This window comes from Labeo rohita, chromosome 5 (genome assembly GCF_022985175.1).
Source record: "Labeo rohita strain BAU-BD-2019 chromosome 5, IGBB_LRoh.1.0, whole genome shotgun sequence".
NCBI lineage: Eukaryota > Metazoa > Chordata > Actinopteri > Cypriniformes > Cyprinidae > Labeo > Labeo rohita.
This window is the reverse complement of record NC_066873.1, coordinates 35,991,433-36,011,333: the sequence shown is the minus strand read 5'-3', so window position 1 is coordinate 36,011,333 and position 19,901 is coordinate 35,991,433. Positions and strand designations below refer to the sequence as shown.

The window sequence follows — 19,901 nt, the reverse complement described above, 5'->3', positions numbered from 1 at the left end:
CAAAATATTTATACTATATAGTAGCATCTGACTAAAAGAAAAAATACATCATATTTTGCATAATAAAACTAAAGCTTTTTTTTTTTTTTTTTACGATTGTTTGCATTGTGACTTACTTATGACAATAAGGCACATTCTTGTGAATAAATAAATAGACAATTTTATGATGTAGGCCGAAAATGAGCTTCCCCTATTGGACAGACCAGTAGCCGCCACTGCTTTACACGCTCCACAGTCCAGAACTGAATCAAATGATTCACGACATGGAGCGTTTCAAAATAATGAATCATTCGAAATCCACGCTCTGAAGTTTAAACGACTCGCAACACGCAAAGTTCCAAGCTAAACCAAATGATATGCGATATGTGACCCGATTGGAGCGATTCGAAATAGTGAATCATCTTGCAACACAATGGTTTAACTGATTTAGAGTTTCACAAGCTCCGTTTCACCCATCACCACGTGCTTATTAAAATAATTACAAGCGATGTCGAAACTCAAAAATGAATGGTTCTTTTAATATGATCTGGTTTTTGCTAATGAATCACTTGAAATGAAGTGTTTCGCTTGAAACACTACTTTGCAGTGTTTAATTTTGTCAGTAAGCAAGATACATTGTCTTTTAATAATTCAAGCACATTTCAAGTACCTCTTCAGCAATATTGCTACTTTTCAACAGTCAGGTCATAAATTTAAAAAGTCAAATTCAAGTACTTCAAGCACCTTGTACGAACCCTGTTATTCCCCTCTATTACTCTACAGGGACTTGTATGAATAAATCTATGCATGTACTGTATGTCACTGAAATGGCCTCCTCCCATTTACAGCCATTATAGCACTGCAGATAATGAACCCAGCAGAATGACATCAGCAGAATGACGTCAGCAGAATGACGTCTCACAACACCCGCATTAAGACACCATTACTCACACATGCTGTCACAGTAGAGGGTGGAGACACATTAAGCATCTGAACTTTCTAACCAACCTCCAGCTTTAGCTTGCTTGAAAGCACTTAAGTTTTAGATCTGCACACAAACTGCTTGAAAAGACTAATCGACCTGCCACGGTATAACTGCACCCCTCTTATTCTCCATTTTTAGCCATGAATGGCTCTGGCTGAACCCCAAAATTGAGACAGAAAGGGGAGTTTGTGAATTCAGGGGCGATAGTCTGGGACACTCATGAAGACAAACAAGGACAGAATGAAACAGCAATGAAAGAGGGCAAGAAAAACAGGTTAGAGCTCCCAGGCCTGATGCAATACAAAACAGTGTGGTAGATTTTCTTTTATCTGACTGAATATTGTGATGTTACTTCCTCATCCCACTACTGTCCTGTGGGTGTCAAATGGGTGACTAAAAAAGCACAATACAAATAATAAGTGACAGACAAAACGAAATAGAAAAGGAGGTGATGCTCACCTACGACCCTGTCTCCAGTTTTGATGCCCATTTTCCTCATGGCGGCAGCGAAGAGAGCGACATCACGCCTCAGCTCTCCGAAAGTCACCTTGACAATCTCCTCATTCGCCTCAGCTACAAACAAATTAAATAAATGTAAAAAATATTAAACATTAAATAAAAAAAATAACAACAACAATAATAATTATTATTATTATAAAGAAAATAATATTTTTTATAAAAAGCCCCCCCAATTCCATTTGAACTTTTACAAATCTCAAACATGCTCATAAAGAAAAAAATATACATTAAATAAAAAATAAAATATCAACAGCATTAATAATAATAATAATAAAGGAAATAAATAAATAAAAATGTTTTTTAAAATAAAAAGCCCAAAAAAACAAAAACAAAAATTGTAACTGTAAAAAAAAATTTCATTTGTTACAATTTCATTACTTTTACAAACCTCAAACATGCTAAAAAGATAAATAAAATAAACATGAATTAAAATAAAAACAACGACAATAACAAGAAAGAAAAAGTTTTTTTTAAATAAAAAGCCCAAAACAAAAACAAAAAAAGTATTATATATTAAATTATTATTATATATTTTTTTTCATTTTAACTTATATCAAACATGCTAAGACATTAAATAATAATATTATTAATACTATTATTATTATAATAAAGAAAAGTGTTTTAATAAAGTCAAAAAAAAACCTTTTTTTTTTTTCATTTTAGCTTTTACAAATCTCAAACATGCTAAAGACTTTCAATGAAAGTAAATAAAAATTAAAACAACAACAAAAAAATAAATAAATAAAAAGCCAAAAACAAACAAACACGTTTTTTCATTTTAACTTTTACAAATCTCAAACAAGCTAAAAAGACATTAAATAAATTTAAATATAAAAAAAGAAATAATAATAATAATAATAATAATAATACATACATACATACATACATACATACGTTTTAAAATAGAAATTTAAAAATAATACCAAACTTTTTTTTAAATAGAAAGTAATAAATATTATTATTGTATTATTATTTCAAGATAGGCCTAGTTGAAATTTTACTACTACTACTACTACTACTAATAATAATAATAATAAACAGTAATGAAGAAAATATTTTTTTTTTAAATAAAAAGTAATAAATATTATTATTATTGTATTATTATTTAAAGGTAGGCCTATTTGTAGTTATATTTTCTTAATAATAATAATAAGATTTTTTTTTTATCTTACAGAGGCTGCATTTATTTGAAAAAGAATATTTTAAAAGTATTACTAATATTTAAAAGAACTGATTTCACTTTCTATGACGCTAAATGTATTGTTGTGATTGAAAGGCTGGATTTTCAACAGCAGTGTCAAGCAACATTTCTTATTATTAATATTTCTGAATAAACAGTTGTCCTGCTTAATGGATTTGTGAAAATAAATTTTGTTCAATAACTCTTTCATTAAAGAACAACATTTATTCAAAACACAAATCTTTTGAACGATTATAAATGTGACACTTTCGATCAATTTAATGCATCCTTGGTTAATAAAAAAATAATAATAAAAATAATGTCTTTCTTTTCTTAATAACCCCAAACTTTTGAACTGTACTTAATGTAAAATTATTGTCGTGGTCATTATTATTAAATTTATTAGGCTTGCACTATCAGTGCATATCAACACTAATTTTAATGAGCAACAAGAGAATTCTTTGCCATTTGTGAGTGTGGTGCAGCTGAGATATTGCAGTCAACTCGGAAAATGTTTTTCATTACTGTTTGTAATCAGTAAATGAAGTGTTAAATTTAATTTGCGCTCCAGAATCCTATGTAATCTACTTTTTCAGGTAAATGAGCCTCCCCATTTCGCGAAGACACAAACCAATGACGCAGGTACATTTCTGATAGATGCCACTTTGGTAATTACATCCGCTCTTCCCTGGACCGCATCAGGACATCCATCACAATATAAAAGAACAACCACGTTCATCCAGCCCCTACACAGACACTAAGCCCACAAATCAAGTTACGGATAGCATAATTCATTTAGTGTTACATTAGCCAGAGGCCTGCAATGACAGATTCTATCTATACAGATAAAACACATATGCGCACAGTTCTGTAGCTATTTTAAAGCAGCCATTTGTGTATAAGGTCAGATTAACAATGGCTCAAGGAGATCAGCAGAGATGCAGAGTCTCGTATTGACTCGGGAGACGTTTGTGTGGCATCTGGAGATATGTTGGTAATAAAACGTGTAACGAAATGTTGAACAAAAAGATGCAACGGTGTCCAGGTCATTCAGTGAAACTCAACAGTACTCTCACAGCTGCAAATAATGCAGACACTTTTTAGATTTTCCTCATTGTACTCAATAGGGACAATATACAGTCAGAGAGTTTATTACCACAGAATAAACCCAGGCAGGAGAATCAGGATCAGTCTGAAAGGGTGTATTTTGCAATAGCGACCTGCTTATTATTCAGCTACGTACCTAACAAATGGATATGAAATATTGATTTAAGATTAAATTGTTTTATCATGTGAGCAGCAAGAGTGCCATACGAGAGACATGAATCTACCAAACCTTACCAGGGACATGGTCATTTATAGTTTGTACAAAACATTTTTGACCACAGAACACCGAATGGGAGCCGTGTAATAATAAATTCGGGTAGTTCAGAGATTGGCTGTGACTTACTCGCAGCATAGAGAGCCACTTTGTCCTGGTCTTTGTGTTTGAGCAGGTTCTCTGCATAATTCAGTCTGCTGCCTTTAAACCACTCAGGTACATCGGATATCCTTTTAGACACATCAACCACCTGAAATAGAGAGTGAGCAAAGTCACACTGTTTGATGGTCAAAAATATCAACATTTTTCTTATTGCAAATAACTGTATATCCATTTTAGACAGTGAGATTTTAGAATTATTTATGTGTTTTTATAGTACTTAATATTTTTAACTATTATTTTTATATTTTCAGTTTTCATTTCAATTTCAGTTTTAGTAATTTTGTTATGCGACTGTCATTTTTAGTTTTTTTTTGTTTTAGTGCTGTTAAATGATTAATTTTAATTTAGTTTTTGCTGACATGTGTACTGTGCACATTTATTATGTACACTACCAGTCAAAAGTTTTTGAACAGTAAGATTTTTAATGTTTTTAAAGAAGTCTCTTTTGCTCACCATGCCTGCATTTATTTGATTCAACGTGCAGCAAAAACAGTACAATTTTGAAATAAGTGTTTGCTATTTGAATATATTTTAAGATGCAATTTATTCCTGTGATCAAAGCTAAATTTTCAGCTTCATTACTACTGTTATCAGTGTCACATGATCCTTCAGAAATCATTCTAATATGCTGATTTGCTGTTCAAGAAACATTTATTATTATTATTATTATCATCAATATTTAAAACAGTTCAGTATATTTTTTCAGGATTCTTTGATGAATAGAAAGACCCAAAGCATTTATCTGAAATATAATTAGGAGTTATAGAAATTAAAACTTTTATTTAGCAATGATGCTTTAAATTAATCAAAAGTAATGATAAAGACATTTATAATGTCTAAAAAAAATTCAATTTCAGATAAATGCTGTTCTTCTGAACTTTCTATTAATCAAAGAAAAAGTATGTTATGTTTATATATTAAAATATTTATATATAATATGAATTATAATGAATATACATGTATACAAGGAAATACATGGAAATATTTTTTAAATATATACTGTGATAAATATACACAGCATACACACGTACATTATGTAAACAAAAACTATTTTGGGTGCGATTAATCACAATTTAATTTATATTAATATTTAGCTTCAATTATTTTATTTCAGATTTAGCTTTAGCAATTATGTATTATTTATTTATTCAGTTTTAGTAGTTCAAATCTTTCATGTTAAGTTTATATGTTATGTATACTAATTATTTCAATTAACTTTCATTTGTAATAGTTTTATTAAAGGAGTAGTTCACTTCCAGAACAAAAATTTACAGATAATGTACTCACCCCTTGTCATCTAAGATGTTTATATCTTTCTTTCTTCAGTCGTAAAGAATTTTTTTTTTTTTTGAGGAAAACATAAAACAAACCTCCAACTTCAAAACTGTCCTACGTCGCTGCAGAAGTACCGACCCAGTGTTTACAAAGTGAACGTGCAAAGAAGGTCAAACACCCTTTACAAAAAAAGGTAAAACAGCAATGTAGGACGATTTTGAAATTGGAGGAGAAAATGAGAAAGAAGTTTTTCAACATGCCCTAACGTTCATGAACCGGAACACACAAAGTTCACGCAGAGCTACGCAAGATGAGCGTTTGAGCCTTCCTCGGCTGTGATCATTTAGAGCCATTTGAAGCTGCATTTAAACTGCATTTTGGAAGTTCAAACATAGAAGTCCACTATATGGAGAAAAATCCTGAAATATTTTCCTCAAAAAATTATTTTTTTACAACTGAAGAAAAAAAGACATGAACAATTCGGATGACAAGGGGATGAATACAATATCTGTACATTTTTGTTCTTGAAGTGAACTATTCCTTTAACTATTACATAACAACACTGCACTGAATAAAGACTACAGGTGAACTACTCTAAGTATCGATCACCTACTTTGGCAACCTTGTTGCAACATCCTATCTACCTCCCAACTATTTTGATATGGGCAAGCACCCGCCCCAATAATTATTTAATTCAACTACACAAACATAATGCAATCCATGTTGTCATAAAACTAAATAACAAAGTAATCTTTGAGTCAGTGAATAGAGCATGCCGTAAAAATAGTTTGAGAAGGATGTACATAGATAAAAAGCCATATATAGTCTGCAGATGGTGTTCTTTTATTATGTTTTACCGTATGGCACTCCCTAAGTAAAACTACAGCTGTCTTAGACGAAGAAGCCTTAACACACCCTCTCAGCCAGAGATATGATATAAGTTTTACATATTCCCAGCAATAGTTCAGACAGTAGTTCTAAATGGCTATAAATTCATTAATGTTTACTAGATAGGATAAAGTTTATACAATTCACATGTGACTAATGAGTTTGTCCATTATCTGCGTCATCTACTGCACGTATACCACCACAGAAATCAGACTGAAAACCAATCACAACATGACAGCTAACACATTATCTTCTTAGCTGAAGGCCACACTAATTATTCACTGTCACGCTGACATCATTTTGTGGTAATGTGAACCTGGTTGGCAGCCTGTTATGCAACAGCAAATCACAAACAAAAACATAAAACTCCATACATTTAAACTTGAAAAAAAGTCGATTAGTATAGTACACAAAGAAAGGCAAAAAAAAATGAGGGAAAAATACCTCTTTATACATCTCTGAAGAGATGATGCCACAGAATTTCCAAACCTGTGCCCAGAACTCTGGATAACTGTCCACGGACCACTGATACAGGTCATTATAATTGGCTTCAAAATAAAAGAGACATTGAAAATACCATTAGAAAAAAAAAAAAAAAACACATGCCATTATTTAATTCACTTTAGCAATGATGCAATAAATCAGAACTATAATCATAGTAGATTTATTACTTTTAGTCTGACGCCTGATTTTTTTTAAGTTGCTTGTAACAATTCAAATATTTACAAGCATCAATTCCAGTTTTTCATGTATTAATTAATTAGTTACACGTAACTAAAAAATGGGGGGTTAAATGTAATATTTTAGGAATTAACTTAAAAAAAAAAAACAGTTGACTACTTATGTAAATATGCATGAGCAAGTCAAATAAGTAGTCAACCTTTATCAGTTTTTAAATAGTTTTTCAAATATAAGACCCTGGACCACAAAATCAGTCATAAGTGTACGCAATTTACGATTTACATCATCTGAAATGTAAAATAATTTAAAATTAAAAAAAAAAAAATAATAATAATAATCAATGATTTTGTCTCATACAAAGTATTTTTGGCTATTGCTACAAATAAACCCGTGCTACCTAAAACTGAATTAGTGGTTCAGGGTCACATATTTACTAGCTTTTCTAGTACTAATTAAATAGAAACAAGTATAGTTTCTATCAGTGAGATACTGGTCTGTATTTCATTTGTTATGGAAACATTTTTACTCTTTCTATCAAGATTTTTCATGCAACTACAGACTAGAGAGACAATACTGGAAAAGGTAGCAACAACAACTACAAGCTGAAAGCAAATAGCAGTTGTCTAAACAACAGATGCCCATAGCTATTGGGGTACTAGTAGCAAAATGAATAATGAATATATACTGTATCTTATGAATAGTAATGGTGAAACTGAAGTACTTAGTGCTATTCAATTACTAAGTACTATTAACATGCAAACAAATAGTTTGTTTAAAGGGATAAACGTCAAACAGTTTGTCATAGACAGAAATTACGTCACACCTGCTGAGACGCACACAGATGATGATACTATGGAAATATTTACTATGACAGCCACCCTCTATTCACTCTATACTCTCAGTCTGAATTCCAGGTCTGATTTGAAATACTGGTTTTACAACTTAAAGTGTGTTTACGTGTATTAGGTTTTGGTATGCATGAATGAATGAATGAGTGAAAATATGTGGTTAGGCATCCTATCCTATACAACTGAAAGAGTTAAAGACAAAATGGATCCTGGAGAAATTTCAGTGGGCCAAATCTGCAATTTAAAGCATAGTTAGACTAAGTGTTTTTGCCTCGACATAACCCATGACAATCTCAGGATGAGCTATTAATGGGATTAACATCATACCACAGTACTATGTCTTGTTTTCCTGTGAAATAGGGGTGTGTTGTTAGCTGACACACTAGTCTGCATTCATTCTAGCCTAGGCTGGCTCTACTCACCCAGATTCAAGCCGAAGTCCTGGTTCACTTGAGTCCGGAATCGGTCCATTTGTGTGTTTCGTTTAGAGTCCGGGTACCAAAGCACCTTCGACTCCATAATCTCCTCGTTCTTGGCCTCCGTGTCTTTAGACATGATCGGATGACACGCGCCGGTATGTCGTCAATAACCTATGAAGACTGAAAGAAACGCACTACGGGAGTTGGACGGGCCGATCCGGTGATCGCGTATTGGTGCAGGTCAGACACATGGGTCACTTCCGAGCGTCAGCCGCACATAATCAACCAGCAGCATCGGAAGCCCCGCCTACCGCGAAACCGCATACCACCCTGCCAACCTTCATATGTTCTTCCGCTTCTTATGTAGTGCCAGGGTTTTACACTAATTTTATGCATAATTCTGAAATAATTCAGAAGGCTTTTTATTTAATGATTAATTTCAACAAAGTTACATATATATATTTGCATTTACTGGCTTGACCTGGTGGACGGTTTATCTGTTTCTTTCAGATAGTGATGAGAAGGAAATCCGACTTATTTCTGCCTATCCTTCCGAATAGTTCATTTCTGAGAAAGATATTATCAATTAATCATAACGTCATGTCTTTGCACCTAACTTTCACAAGTGATATGTTCTACGTTAAAACGTACACTACAAGTCAAAAGTTTTTGAACAGTAAGATTTTTAATGTTTTTAAAGACGTCTCTTCAGCCCACCAAGCCTGCACTTGATCCAAAGTACAGCAAAAAAATTACAATTTTGAAATATTATTTTTAAATGTATTTTTCACCTGTGATTTTAAAGCTGAAATTTTAGCATCATTACTCCAGTCACATGATCCTTCAGAAATCATTGTAATATTCTGATTTGATGCTCAAAAACATTATTATGTTGAAAACAGCTGAGAACTCTTTGATGAATAGAAAGTTCAGAAGAACACTTTTTATCTGAAATGAAAATCTTTTGTAACATTATAAATGTCGTTATCATCACTTTTGATCAATTTAAAACATCCTTTAAATATAAAAGTAGTAATTTCTATATTGACTTCAAGCTTTGGAGTGGTATAGTGCATAATCATTATTTTAGATAAATGCTGATTTTTGGATCTTTCTACTCATCAGAAAATCCTGAAAAAAATGTACTCAGCTGTTTTAAATATTTTATAATAATAAAAATGTTTCTTGAACAACAAATCAGCATATTAGAATGATTTCTGAATGATCATGTGATACTGAAGACTGGCGTAATAATGCTGAAAATTTAGCTTTGATCACAGAAGTAAATTACATTTTAAAATATATATTCAATTAGAAATCAGTTATTTTAAATAGTAAAAATATTTCACAACATTACTGGTTTTGTTGCATTTTGGATCAAATAAATGCAGGCTTGGTGGGCAGAACAGAATTACTTAAAAACAAAAAATCTTACTGTTCAAAAACTTTTCACTGGTAGTGTAAATATAAATAAAAATACTCTAATACTCGACTCGATTGGTTCAGTGAGTCCCGAATTTCGAACGAATCATTTAGAACGGTGAAGCGATTCATCATTCGATTTAAAAGAATCGCTTCAAAAGAACGATTTGTTTACGGATGGGGCATCTGCACGGTCATTTATACATTTTATTAACTAAAGTGATTAAGTGATGCCAGCTAATAAGGGCGATAAGATAAAGCTAGGACAATTTGAACTTCAGACTGCATTTATCATGATTACACTATATTTAACAATACATATAAGAATAAGAAATACGTTCCTATAGAATTCAGAACAGTGAAGGGCGTTACATAGATTCTTGTTTACGTATATATAACACTTGCTCTTGACCACTGCCATTTAAAGGGTCTTGGATAAAGCTTTACTGTCAGGCGTCGGCGGAAGAATATCTGGCTGCGCCGCAATTAGCATGTCTTTTATTCCATTGGTTCTTAAAGCTGGTCTCACATCAGCCGAGACCGCAGCACGAGAGAAAGCAACATGGACAGACGGAAAAGCGAACCAATCAAGACTCAGGCACCCGAGCGCCCAGCCAATAGAAAAAGAGATCATATAGAGGTGTGCCCAATCCAGAGCCTGCAACCTGCAACATGATCAGATGGGGGGAAAAACATAGGTTAACCTGTGAAAGGTGTCTCTGTGCTGTGTTTTCCATACATGTTGCTGGCGAGTTGTGCTTTCTAAACATTTTAGGCCCAGAGGAATGGACTGAATCGTATATAAAGAGCTGTTTAATACTTCTGCAGAGCCAGCAGCAGTGATTTCCAAGGCCAATTTCATCAATATTTATTTAACATTTAGGAAATAGGAGTTGCTTCATAGATTAGAAATATAAACTTGGCTGATTTACATTTTAGATGCAACAAAAAGGAAAAAAAATCTGTCTATCTATCTATCTATCTATCTATCTTAGTAAGACTGGTATGGAGCCCACAAGGGTTAGTGTTTTAGAATGTGCTTTTGTGAAAGGAATGGGAATGGGGTCATGTCTACCCCCTCTGGGCACAACAAATAAAAAAGCAACAATGCACAACCTTATATATAAGCCAAATATGGGTGTCTTAAAGGCACAGCACTCCTTTTGGTACGCTACATGTAAGCCATTTTAGACAGCATTTGGATCAGCCCTCACAAGGACACAAAGATGCAGCTTGTTGAAAAAATGAAACACATTTGCAAGAGTACCTATGACAAAATGACTTCATAAGCTTTCACCTCAGAGTTATCAAAAATTGAGCTATAAGCATTATATAATGTTTTTTTTCCATTTGTGCAAGGATCTGTTGGATCAACATCTGCAATACTGAATGTCTTGCAAACAGAACATTTGCTCAAACTGCACAAGCACCCTTTGGATGCTAAATGCATCCACTGGGTTGGTTATGTGTCAGACCAGATACAGATTTAACCATCTCCAGACACTACCTACAGCTTTAGAGAGTTTATCTGAGGCCATTTGAGCAGACAAATGAAGCAATGTTCAAACAAGTGTCTGTTGCATCACATACAACCTTGTGTGTCAAAATTATAATGTGAAGCAACTTCATAAACGTTCAAAAAACGTTAACTGTAGCATGAGCAAATATAAACTATGATACTATTAATGTGAGTCAAGTTCAGCTCTCAATGTACACTACCAGTCAAAAGTTTTTGAACAGTAAGATTTTGAACATTTTTTAAAGTTTCTTCTGCTCACCAAGCCTGCATTTATTTGATCAGTACAGGAAAAACAGTAAAATTGTATAATATTTTTACTACTTAAAATAATTTTGAGTTTGAATGTATTTTAAAATGTAATTTATTCCTGTGATTTCAAAGCTGAATTTTTAGCATCGTTACTCCAGTCACATGATTCTTCAAAAATCATTCTAATATTTTGATTTGCTGCTCAAAAAACATGTATTATTATTATGTACACTGCCCTAAAAAAAGTTTGGAAACGCCCTAGAAAAGTGGGGTTTTGGACAATATTGACATGAATCCTTTTTAATTTGTGATAATTTTGCACTGATAAGGGACAACACAAACTATGAAAACATATTTTATTACATAGACAGTTTATACATAGAAAAAACTTACATTTTCAATTCATCAAAATATCCACCATTAGCAGCTATTACAGCTCACAGCTGGCAAAGGGGCATGTCTGACTTTGACATGTATATATTGCCATTATTATGTAATCAAAATAAAAATTATTATTGCTGGTCTTCCATGATAATGTCAAGTTACTTTAATGTATTTGCACCAAAAAACGATAAGGATTTATGCTGATATCGTCCAAAACCACACTTTGCCAGGGGTGTTTCCAAACTTTTGGAGGGCAGTGTATAAAATCAGCCGAGTAGAATTTTTTCATGTTTCTGTGATAATTAAAAAGTTCAGAAGAACAGCATTTGTCTGAAATAGAAATCTTTTGTAACATTATAAATGTTCTTTTGATCAATTTAAAGCATCTTGGCTAAATAAAAGCATTAATTTCTATAATTTCTTTCCCCAAAAATGCTGAAAGTTTAGCTTTGATCACAGAAACAAATTACATTTTAAAACATATTCAAATGGAAAACAGTTATTTTAACTAGTGTTTTTGCTGTACTTTGGATCAAATAAATGCAGGCTTGGTGAGCAGAAGAGACTTGTTAAAAAACAATAAAAATCTTACTGTTCAAAAACTTTTGACTGGTAGTGTATGTGTATTTTAAAAAATAAAAAATAAAAAAAATCCAAGACCAGTTGGTCAAATGGTATATTACGTTTATTAAATCATTTTTGGACCACCGTTTCATCTTAGAGAAAATCATTGAACAAGTATCATAGACAAAAATATGTTACAGACAGCGCAAATAATACCACACAGCAAGCAACATCGCAGGTGAACAATCCTTATACAGTACAAATGCAAACCTGATATAGAAATCTAGGCATTTACTACTCAAAAAAAAAAAAAAAAAAAACACACAAAAAAACACAGTTAAGGTCTAGACTTCACAAATATTCAGCGCTTTCTAATACAAATCTGTAAATGACACAAAATCCTTAACACACAGTAATTGGCACTGGCGCAGTCAACTGGGATCAATGAGAGACAATGTGAGAGAGAACTGGGTCTTTGCAGTTATTAAGTCAGTACATCTCCCTTATGTATAATTTAACATCAGATATATTAATACAATACATAATAATCCAGAAATAAATTAAGGACTTGACGTGGTGCTGTACCTTCCAAAATTAAATGAATTACTAAACAGTGCAGGTAGGAAAATATCTGTCATACAAGCACTGTCAACTCAGCACATTCATTCTGCATGGTGTACAATTGAAATCACAGCTAATGAGAAAACGGTCATAAGATACAGAGCATTTTCCACAGTGTATTACTGTGGCGTCTTATTCATTACAAATAACTACACAAGACTATTTTAAATACCAGTGTTTGCTAAGTCATGTAATTATTATTAGTTGTCACCCCAGTACTTGTACAATAATGCTGGTACACTGCAAGTACTGAAGAGTTTGCTATTTGGCTGGTGCTTGTATTGTATGATTTCCTTCACACATTCATACAGTAAAAAAGGGCTTTCTTGATATTAGTGCTTGACAGCTTTTTAGTAGGCTTGAGTTACAGTATGTCACAGCACTGACAGTTTCTGAACTAAAATCAGTACAGGATGAATGGTCAATATTTTTGCTCATTGTCCTTGAAGAGAAAGACTGTAAATTTTGAACACATATCTGCTAAAAGTGACTTTCACCAGTGTCTAAAAAGAGTATAGACTGGCATCAGCACTGATAATGAGCACAGGGATAATGGCATCTTTAAAATAACTGTCTGGCGACAAACATAATATAAAAAAAATAATAATTTAGTAGCAAACACATACATACCAATAACACACTGATTTCACAATAAACACAATTTTTCACGATATGATGCAAAACAAATACAGTAAATGTCCCCCCCCCAAAAAAAACTTCCAGTGTACACTACTGTTCAAAAGTTCGTAGTCCGTAAATAATACTTAATTTTGTTAAAATAACAGTTTTCTATTTTAATATACTTTAAAATGTAATTAATTAATGTGATGGAGTCTCATGATCCTTTAGAAATAATTTATATATTCGTATATTGCTTTGGCGCTCAAAAAAATATTTCTTATTATAATCAAAGTTGAAAACAGTTGTGCTGCTTCATATTTTTGTGAAAACTGTGATCCATTTTGTCAGGATTCTTTAATGACCAGCAAGCTTACAAGAACTTTAATGATATGAAATACACTACCAGTCAAAAGTTTTTGAACTGTAAGATTTTTATGTTTTTAAAGAAGTCTCTTCTGCTCATCAAGCCTGCATTTATTTGATCCAAAGTACAGTGAAAAACAGTAAAAATCTGAAATATTTTTACTATTTTAAATAATTGTTTTCTATTTGAATAGATTTTAAAACGTAATTTATTCCTGTGATTTCCAAGCTGAATTTTAGCATCATTACTACAGTCACATACATGATCCTTCAGAAATCATTCTAATATTCTGATTTGCTGTTAAAAAAACATTTATTATATATAATAATAATAATAATAATAGGTTGAAAACAGCTGAGTAGATTTTTTCAGGTTTCTTTGATCAATAGAAATTTCAGAACAACATTTATCTGAAATAGAAATCTTTTGTAACATTATAAATGTCTTTGCCATCACGTAATCGATTAATTTAAAGCATCCTTGCTAAATAAAAGTATTAATTTTTATTAAAATCCTGAAAAACATATATACTTGGCTGTTTTAAATACTGATAAAAAAAATGTTTCTTAAACAGCAAATCAACATGTCAGAATGATTTCTGAAGGATTATGTGACACTGACAACTGTAGTAATGAAGCTGAAAACTTAGCTTTGATCACAGGAATAAATTACATTTTAAAATATATTAAAATAGCAAAGTTATTTTAAATAATACAAATATTTCAAAATTGTACTGTTTTTGCTGTACTTTGGATCAAATAAATGCATTAAAACATTTAAAATATTAACATTAAAAATATTACTGTTCAAAAACTTTTGACTGGTAAAACGAAATACCTCTTTGCTGAATAAAAAATAAAATAAAATAAAACTCTTACTGACTCAAACTTTTCAACAGTAGTGTTAAATACAGCAGTACTAAACAAAAAGGGGCATATTATGGAATGGAAATATACTTCAACACTGACCACTCATAATATTACTCTCAAAATGTAAAAACATGTATAAAAATGTTAAATTACATTGTTTTTTTTAAATCTACAAAGCAGGGAATGAATGTTCGAAATATTAAAAAAAAAAAAAAAAAAAAAAAAAAAAAAAAAAAAAAAACAAGACCAAGGTGTGAAAACGCACCAAAAAGTGGAATTAATGTTAAAACTGCAAAAACAATAAGTAGTAAGAATGAATAAGATCACGCAAAAAAGAAAGGACACAGGTTAGATTAATTAGTAGGCATTTCAAATGCCACTGTGGATGAAACTATAGAGGCCACTTTCTTAAAAATGATTTTACTAAGCAGCACTAATAAGTAGTGGGATTAAATGCTATTTAATCAATCCCTTTCTCTAAGTGTATTAAAATGGTACATACAATTAATACAATGATCTCATGATGAGAACAAAGTGCATGACCAGGTTTTACCCCGTACGTACTTATCTGAAGCACATGAGAACATCTCTCTCTCCTGGCTGAAGATACTGGTGTATATTGCAGCACTGTTATTTTGCTGCCAGGAATATCCTCACGCTTCTGATGACTAGCTGCTTTCTGAACGTGATTTCCACATCTCTATCCCTGATAGTGCTGATCAGTCCTGAACTAACCTCTGGTGACCTCAAAAAGAGACAAGGGAGAGATGAAAAATGCAGTGATACTGACTATTCTTCACATTTTGAGTGTTTCCAAATCAACTCTCAATTGCATTGCCTTTGATAGATAAATAACACACACACTTACCAAACGTGTCTTAACAAAGCTTATGGAAAAGGGCATAACACTGCGCAATGGACTAACGCACTCAACTCAAGGCTTGCAGGCACACACAGACCCACAGTATACAAAAAAGTCCTGATATTTACTCAAAAATGGGCGGCTACAGTAGAAGTGGACACTAATAATACATTCGACAACAACAGGGTAAATCTAATAGACTCCTCTTGATATATCAACTGAGGATTTATCAAATTTTCATATGTGTCACATACAATTCTTGCTTGACTAAAATGTTGGGACATCCTGAGAAAAACGAGGGAAAACAAAAAACACCTTTTCTTTATATCCCATCCCACAAATCCCAGCTTATGGGGTGAAAATGACTTCATTGGTCACTTGAGCGCTCTAGGTTTTCAATCACTCTGCTCAAGCGGATGTTAAGGAGGCGGATCTGGGTATCGAGGTGGTCGATCTTCTCCTCCAGAGTTCCAGGTCCGCCTCCTTTTCGCCAGTACGCTCCCACCGGTCCCGTCATGAAGTACACGGCCATGATGAAGCACAGCGGCAGCACCGCTTTCTCCGGGTCGCCCTCGAATTTCTGCAGAATGTACAGGCACGAGAGGGCGAAAAGGACCACGCGGGCCAGCCAGAAGAAGCGGCCGAACACCGCATGGAGGATGTAAAAGAAGCCGCTCAGGAACAAAGACAGAAACCAGTAAGCCACCAGCAAGGCTGCCACCAGGAGAAGAGCACGAGCAGGAGAGCTGGACACGGACGACAGGCTGAAGTAGTGCGTCAGGTTGGAGGCTGAGGAGAGAGAGAGAGAACCGGAGGGGGAAAAGAAAACGGAAATAGAAGCAGAGAGAAAATAGAGAGATATGAAGGAGGTTTTAAGGACATGATTTTGGCATCAGACACAAACAGTTAAGATGTGCTATTTTAGTCACTGACACACATAAACGCGACAATTTGGATGCAGACTTACAGTCGATGCCCATAACATCAAGCAGATCCACCCACAGTTTCCACAATGTGTCCAATAAGGAATCGACTCCATAAACAAACCTCTCTGTGGTTTTTGAGAAGAACTGCAAAACATTGACAAAGTTTTTTTTAATAAATGAAGACTGCAATAAAGTTATATGCAAACACATGTGCAAAGGTAATATGCATAGGTCACATTTATAAAAAAAAAAAAAAAAAAAAAAAAAAAAAAAAAAAAAAAAAAAAAATCACTTACATATTTTTTGTAAGGTTTTTTTGCTTATCAAGGCTGCATTTATTTGATTAAAAATATGGAAAAAAATGTAATATTGTGAAATATTATTGCAATTTAAAATAGTGGTTTGTGTTTTTAATATACTTTAAAATAGAATTTATTCCTGTAATGCAAAGCTGATTTTTCTGCATCATTACTTCAGTCTTCAGTGTCACATGATCCTTCAGAAATCATTCTAATATGCTGATCTATTATTAATGTTGGAAACAGTTGTGCTGTTAAATTATTATTATTATTATTATTATTTTTTGGAACCGTGATACTTTTTTCAAGATTCTTTGAATAAAAAGTTTATAATTATATTGTTATACATTATATACAATATAATATATTATATTGTTACATAATATAATATTTATATAAATAATTATATAAATATATAATTCATTATATTATATAATATTAAATTATATAAATTATATAATATTAAAATAATATTACTTATAGTAATATATACTTTTTTTGATTAGATAAATGGAGTTTTGATAAGCATAAGAGACTTCTTTAAAAAAAAAAAAAAAATCTTACTGATCCCAAACATACATACATATAATGCATCTATATACTACATTATATTTAATATAAATTAGAACATATTTATGTTCAGTTAATTTTATTTGTAGATTACATTGCATTGTGACAATTGTTTATGACAATTAAGCACAACCCTCCTCCCATTTATCATTATTATAATGTGAGTCATTTTATTTATTTATTTATGTAATGTAATTATTACACTAAGTGATAATTCATTTAAAGTTATCTTTACTAAATTAAATATTTTTATACAAAGTTAACAGCAACCGTCTTAATTATATAGTTAGATTAATTATTTAGTTATATAGTTAGCTTTACTCTTTTAAATTAAAAATATTGTTATACAAAGTTAACAACAGTATTCATAATAAAACGTTAATATTGTATTACATTACATAATGTGATATTTATCTAAATTATTCTATAAATATATAAATCATATTATATAACATCAAAATATTACTTTTTTTTGTATTTTTAAGTTTTGATAAGCCTAAGAGACTTATTTATAAAAAAATTTTTTTTTTTAAATCTTACTGATCCCAAACATACATTTATATAATGTACCTATATATATTTTACCTACATATTATTTAATATAAATTAGAACACGTTTAGTTAATTTTATTTTAGATTACATTGCATTGTGACATTATTTTTATGACAATTAAGCACAACTCTACTCCCATTTCTCATTATTATGTGTGGCATTTTATTTTATTTATTTATTTACTTATTTATTTAATACAATTTATTTATTTTTAAGTATTACTCTCAGTGATGATTCACTTAAAGTTATCTTGACTTTATTAAATTAAAAATATTATGCTTTACGGTAATACAAATTCGATTATCCCCCCCATTATAGTAAAGATAGGCTAAATAAACATCTATTTATTTATTCTCAGAATTTATAGCACTCTATACAGTACAGTACAACAGCTCATTAATGTACATTCAAATAGATAGCAAAATTAATTAAAATGTCATAAAATCTTATTTTTTATATGTATAAAACATGTAAATAAATTGTGAACATTAAATAATTTTGTTTTAAGGCCATTTAATGCCCATAATTAATAGGCTAATAATGTTTTACATTTTTATTTAAATTATTACATTTTAATAATTAATATGTAATACTGAAACACGTATTCACTGAAGGCATTCTTATGAAGCGTTACCGATAAAACATAAACAGGTCTGAAAAAGTGGCACATCAGCAAGTACATCGGACGATATCACAGCACTGACACTATCCAGAACCTAGTAACCTAGATAAACAGAAAGATGCCCATATACAGTATGCTCTCTATGTAGGCAGCTCACTAGGTTTTGAGACACAGCCATTGACACCTGGTGATCTCTACAGGCCAAAAGCTAGTGCATTTGCAAACAAAACTACATTTTTAAACTGCATGAGAATATCGCATGATCGATTACGGACCTTGTACAGCGCCTTGATGTTCTCCTCTCCGAAGATATTGCTGAGGGTTTGGTAGAAGCCGCTGGCCGCCCTCCTGAGGCTGTTCTGACTGCTGGAGTCTCTCCTGCTTCGCGCTGCTTCAGTCAGGAGGACGAAGGCCAAAAACACGCTGAAAACCACGGCCAATTTCGCGCCCTTCATCCTCATAGACTACCTGACAACTGGCGATGTGTACTGGCGAAAAGTCTGGACGGTAGCGGTCAAATAGAGCTTATAATAGGCTGAATATAGAGGTGTGATGTGCCGGAAGAAGATGCTGCAGAGAGATGGAGGAAGAAGCTGTGCGCGGCTAAAGTGTAAGAAATGAAACGTGAATGGCACCGGAAGTACGAAAATAGTTTTAGAATAAAGGTCTTAAAATGGACCTAAATATTTTTTTAAATCATGGTTTAAAATTTAAAACATAATTTTTTTTTGGCTAAGGCTTCTTAAATAATAAAAGGTACAAAATAATATTAAAAGGTTCATAAAACAAGGAATGCAGAAAAGAAGACTTTCTCAAAAAAAAAAAAAAAAAAAGAAAAAAAAGCTGTAAGCAGTAAGCACATGAAAAAATACATTATGTAGCCAGCTTGTAACCACCTAAATCAAGGATTTAAAAAGCATTTTTTTTTGACAAATCCAGGTAATTTACCATAGAACTGTTTTTATGTTTTTCTCTTTTTAACGGTTATGGCTGTTATAGTGCCAGCTGTGGTCTGATCTCCTTAAAACTTTGAATGCTTGTTTAGAATCACCTGTCACATGTGCTCACCAGGTTTTGTGAAGTTTTGAGTTTTCCTTTAGGCTTTATAGGATTTTGGGTAAATTCAGACAGGCCCCTTTTCTAAATGACCCAGTTATAGCTTCCCAAAGGGTAAATTTCAAGGGACTAGTTTGCAAAAT

At 32.1% G+C, this 19,901-nt stretch overlaps 2 protein-coding genes across 2 annotated transcripts in view; both read right to left on the bottom strand.

Moving 5' to 3' along the window:
• The window catches only part of aacs (acetoacetyl-CoA synthetase), a 46,135-nt gene extending 37,585 nt beyond the window's left edge, over positions 1 to 8,550 (bottom strand). The window contains exons 1-4 of the mRNA XM_051110095.1: positions 8,261 to 8,550; positions 6,754 to 6,857; positions 4,114 to 4,234; positions 1,424 to 1,537 (exon numbers count right to left, since the gene is read on the bottom strand). Of these exons, the coding sequence (XP_050966052.1) occupies positions 1,424 to 1,537; positions 4,114 to 4,234; positions 6,754 to 6,857; positions 8,261 to 8,393 (472 nt within the window). The 5' untranslated portion in view covers positions 8,394 to 8,550. The remainder of the gene's footprint in view (positions 1 to 1,423; positions 1,538 to 4,113; positions 4,235 to 6,753; positions 6,858 to 8,260) is intronic.
• Positions 8,551 to 12,498: 3,948 nt separating this feature from the next.
• On the bottom strand, positions 12,499 to 19,326 carry bri3bp (bri3 binding protein). Its single transcript, XM_051111115.1, has 3 exons — positions 18,978 to 19,326; positions 16,700 to 16,802; positions 12,499 to 16,521 (listed from the first exon to the last, which is right to left on the bottom strand). Exons 1-3 carry the CDS (start codon positions 19,161 to 19,163, stop codon positions 16,100 to 16,102), a joined length of 711 nt encoding a protein of 236 aa, XP_050967072.1. The 5' UTR covers positions 19,164 to 19,326; the 3' UTR covers positions 12,499 to 16,099.
• Between the last annotated feature and the right edge of the window lie 575 nt (positions 19,327 to 19,901).

Bases quoted from the DNA above. Each gene is read 5' to 3' on its own strand.
- bri3bp (XM_051111115.1), bottom strand. From the start codon at position 19,163: ATGAGGATGAAGGGCGCGAAATTGGCCGTGGTTTTCAGCGTGTTTTTG. The intron at 16,803-18,977 runs GTCCGTAATCGA...AATGTTTTGCAG, and splicing joins ACATCAAGGCGCTGTACAAG to TTCTTCTCAAAAACCACAGA. The intron at 16,522-16,699 runs GTAAGTCTGCAT...CTCTCTCCTCAG, and splicing joins TGATGTTATGGGCATCGACT to CCTCCAACCTGACGCACTAC.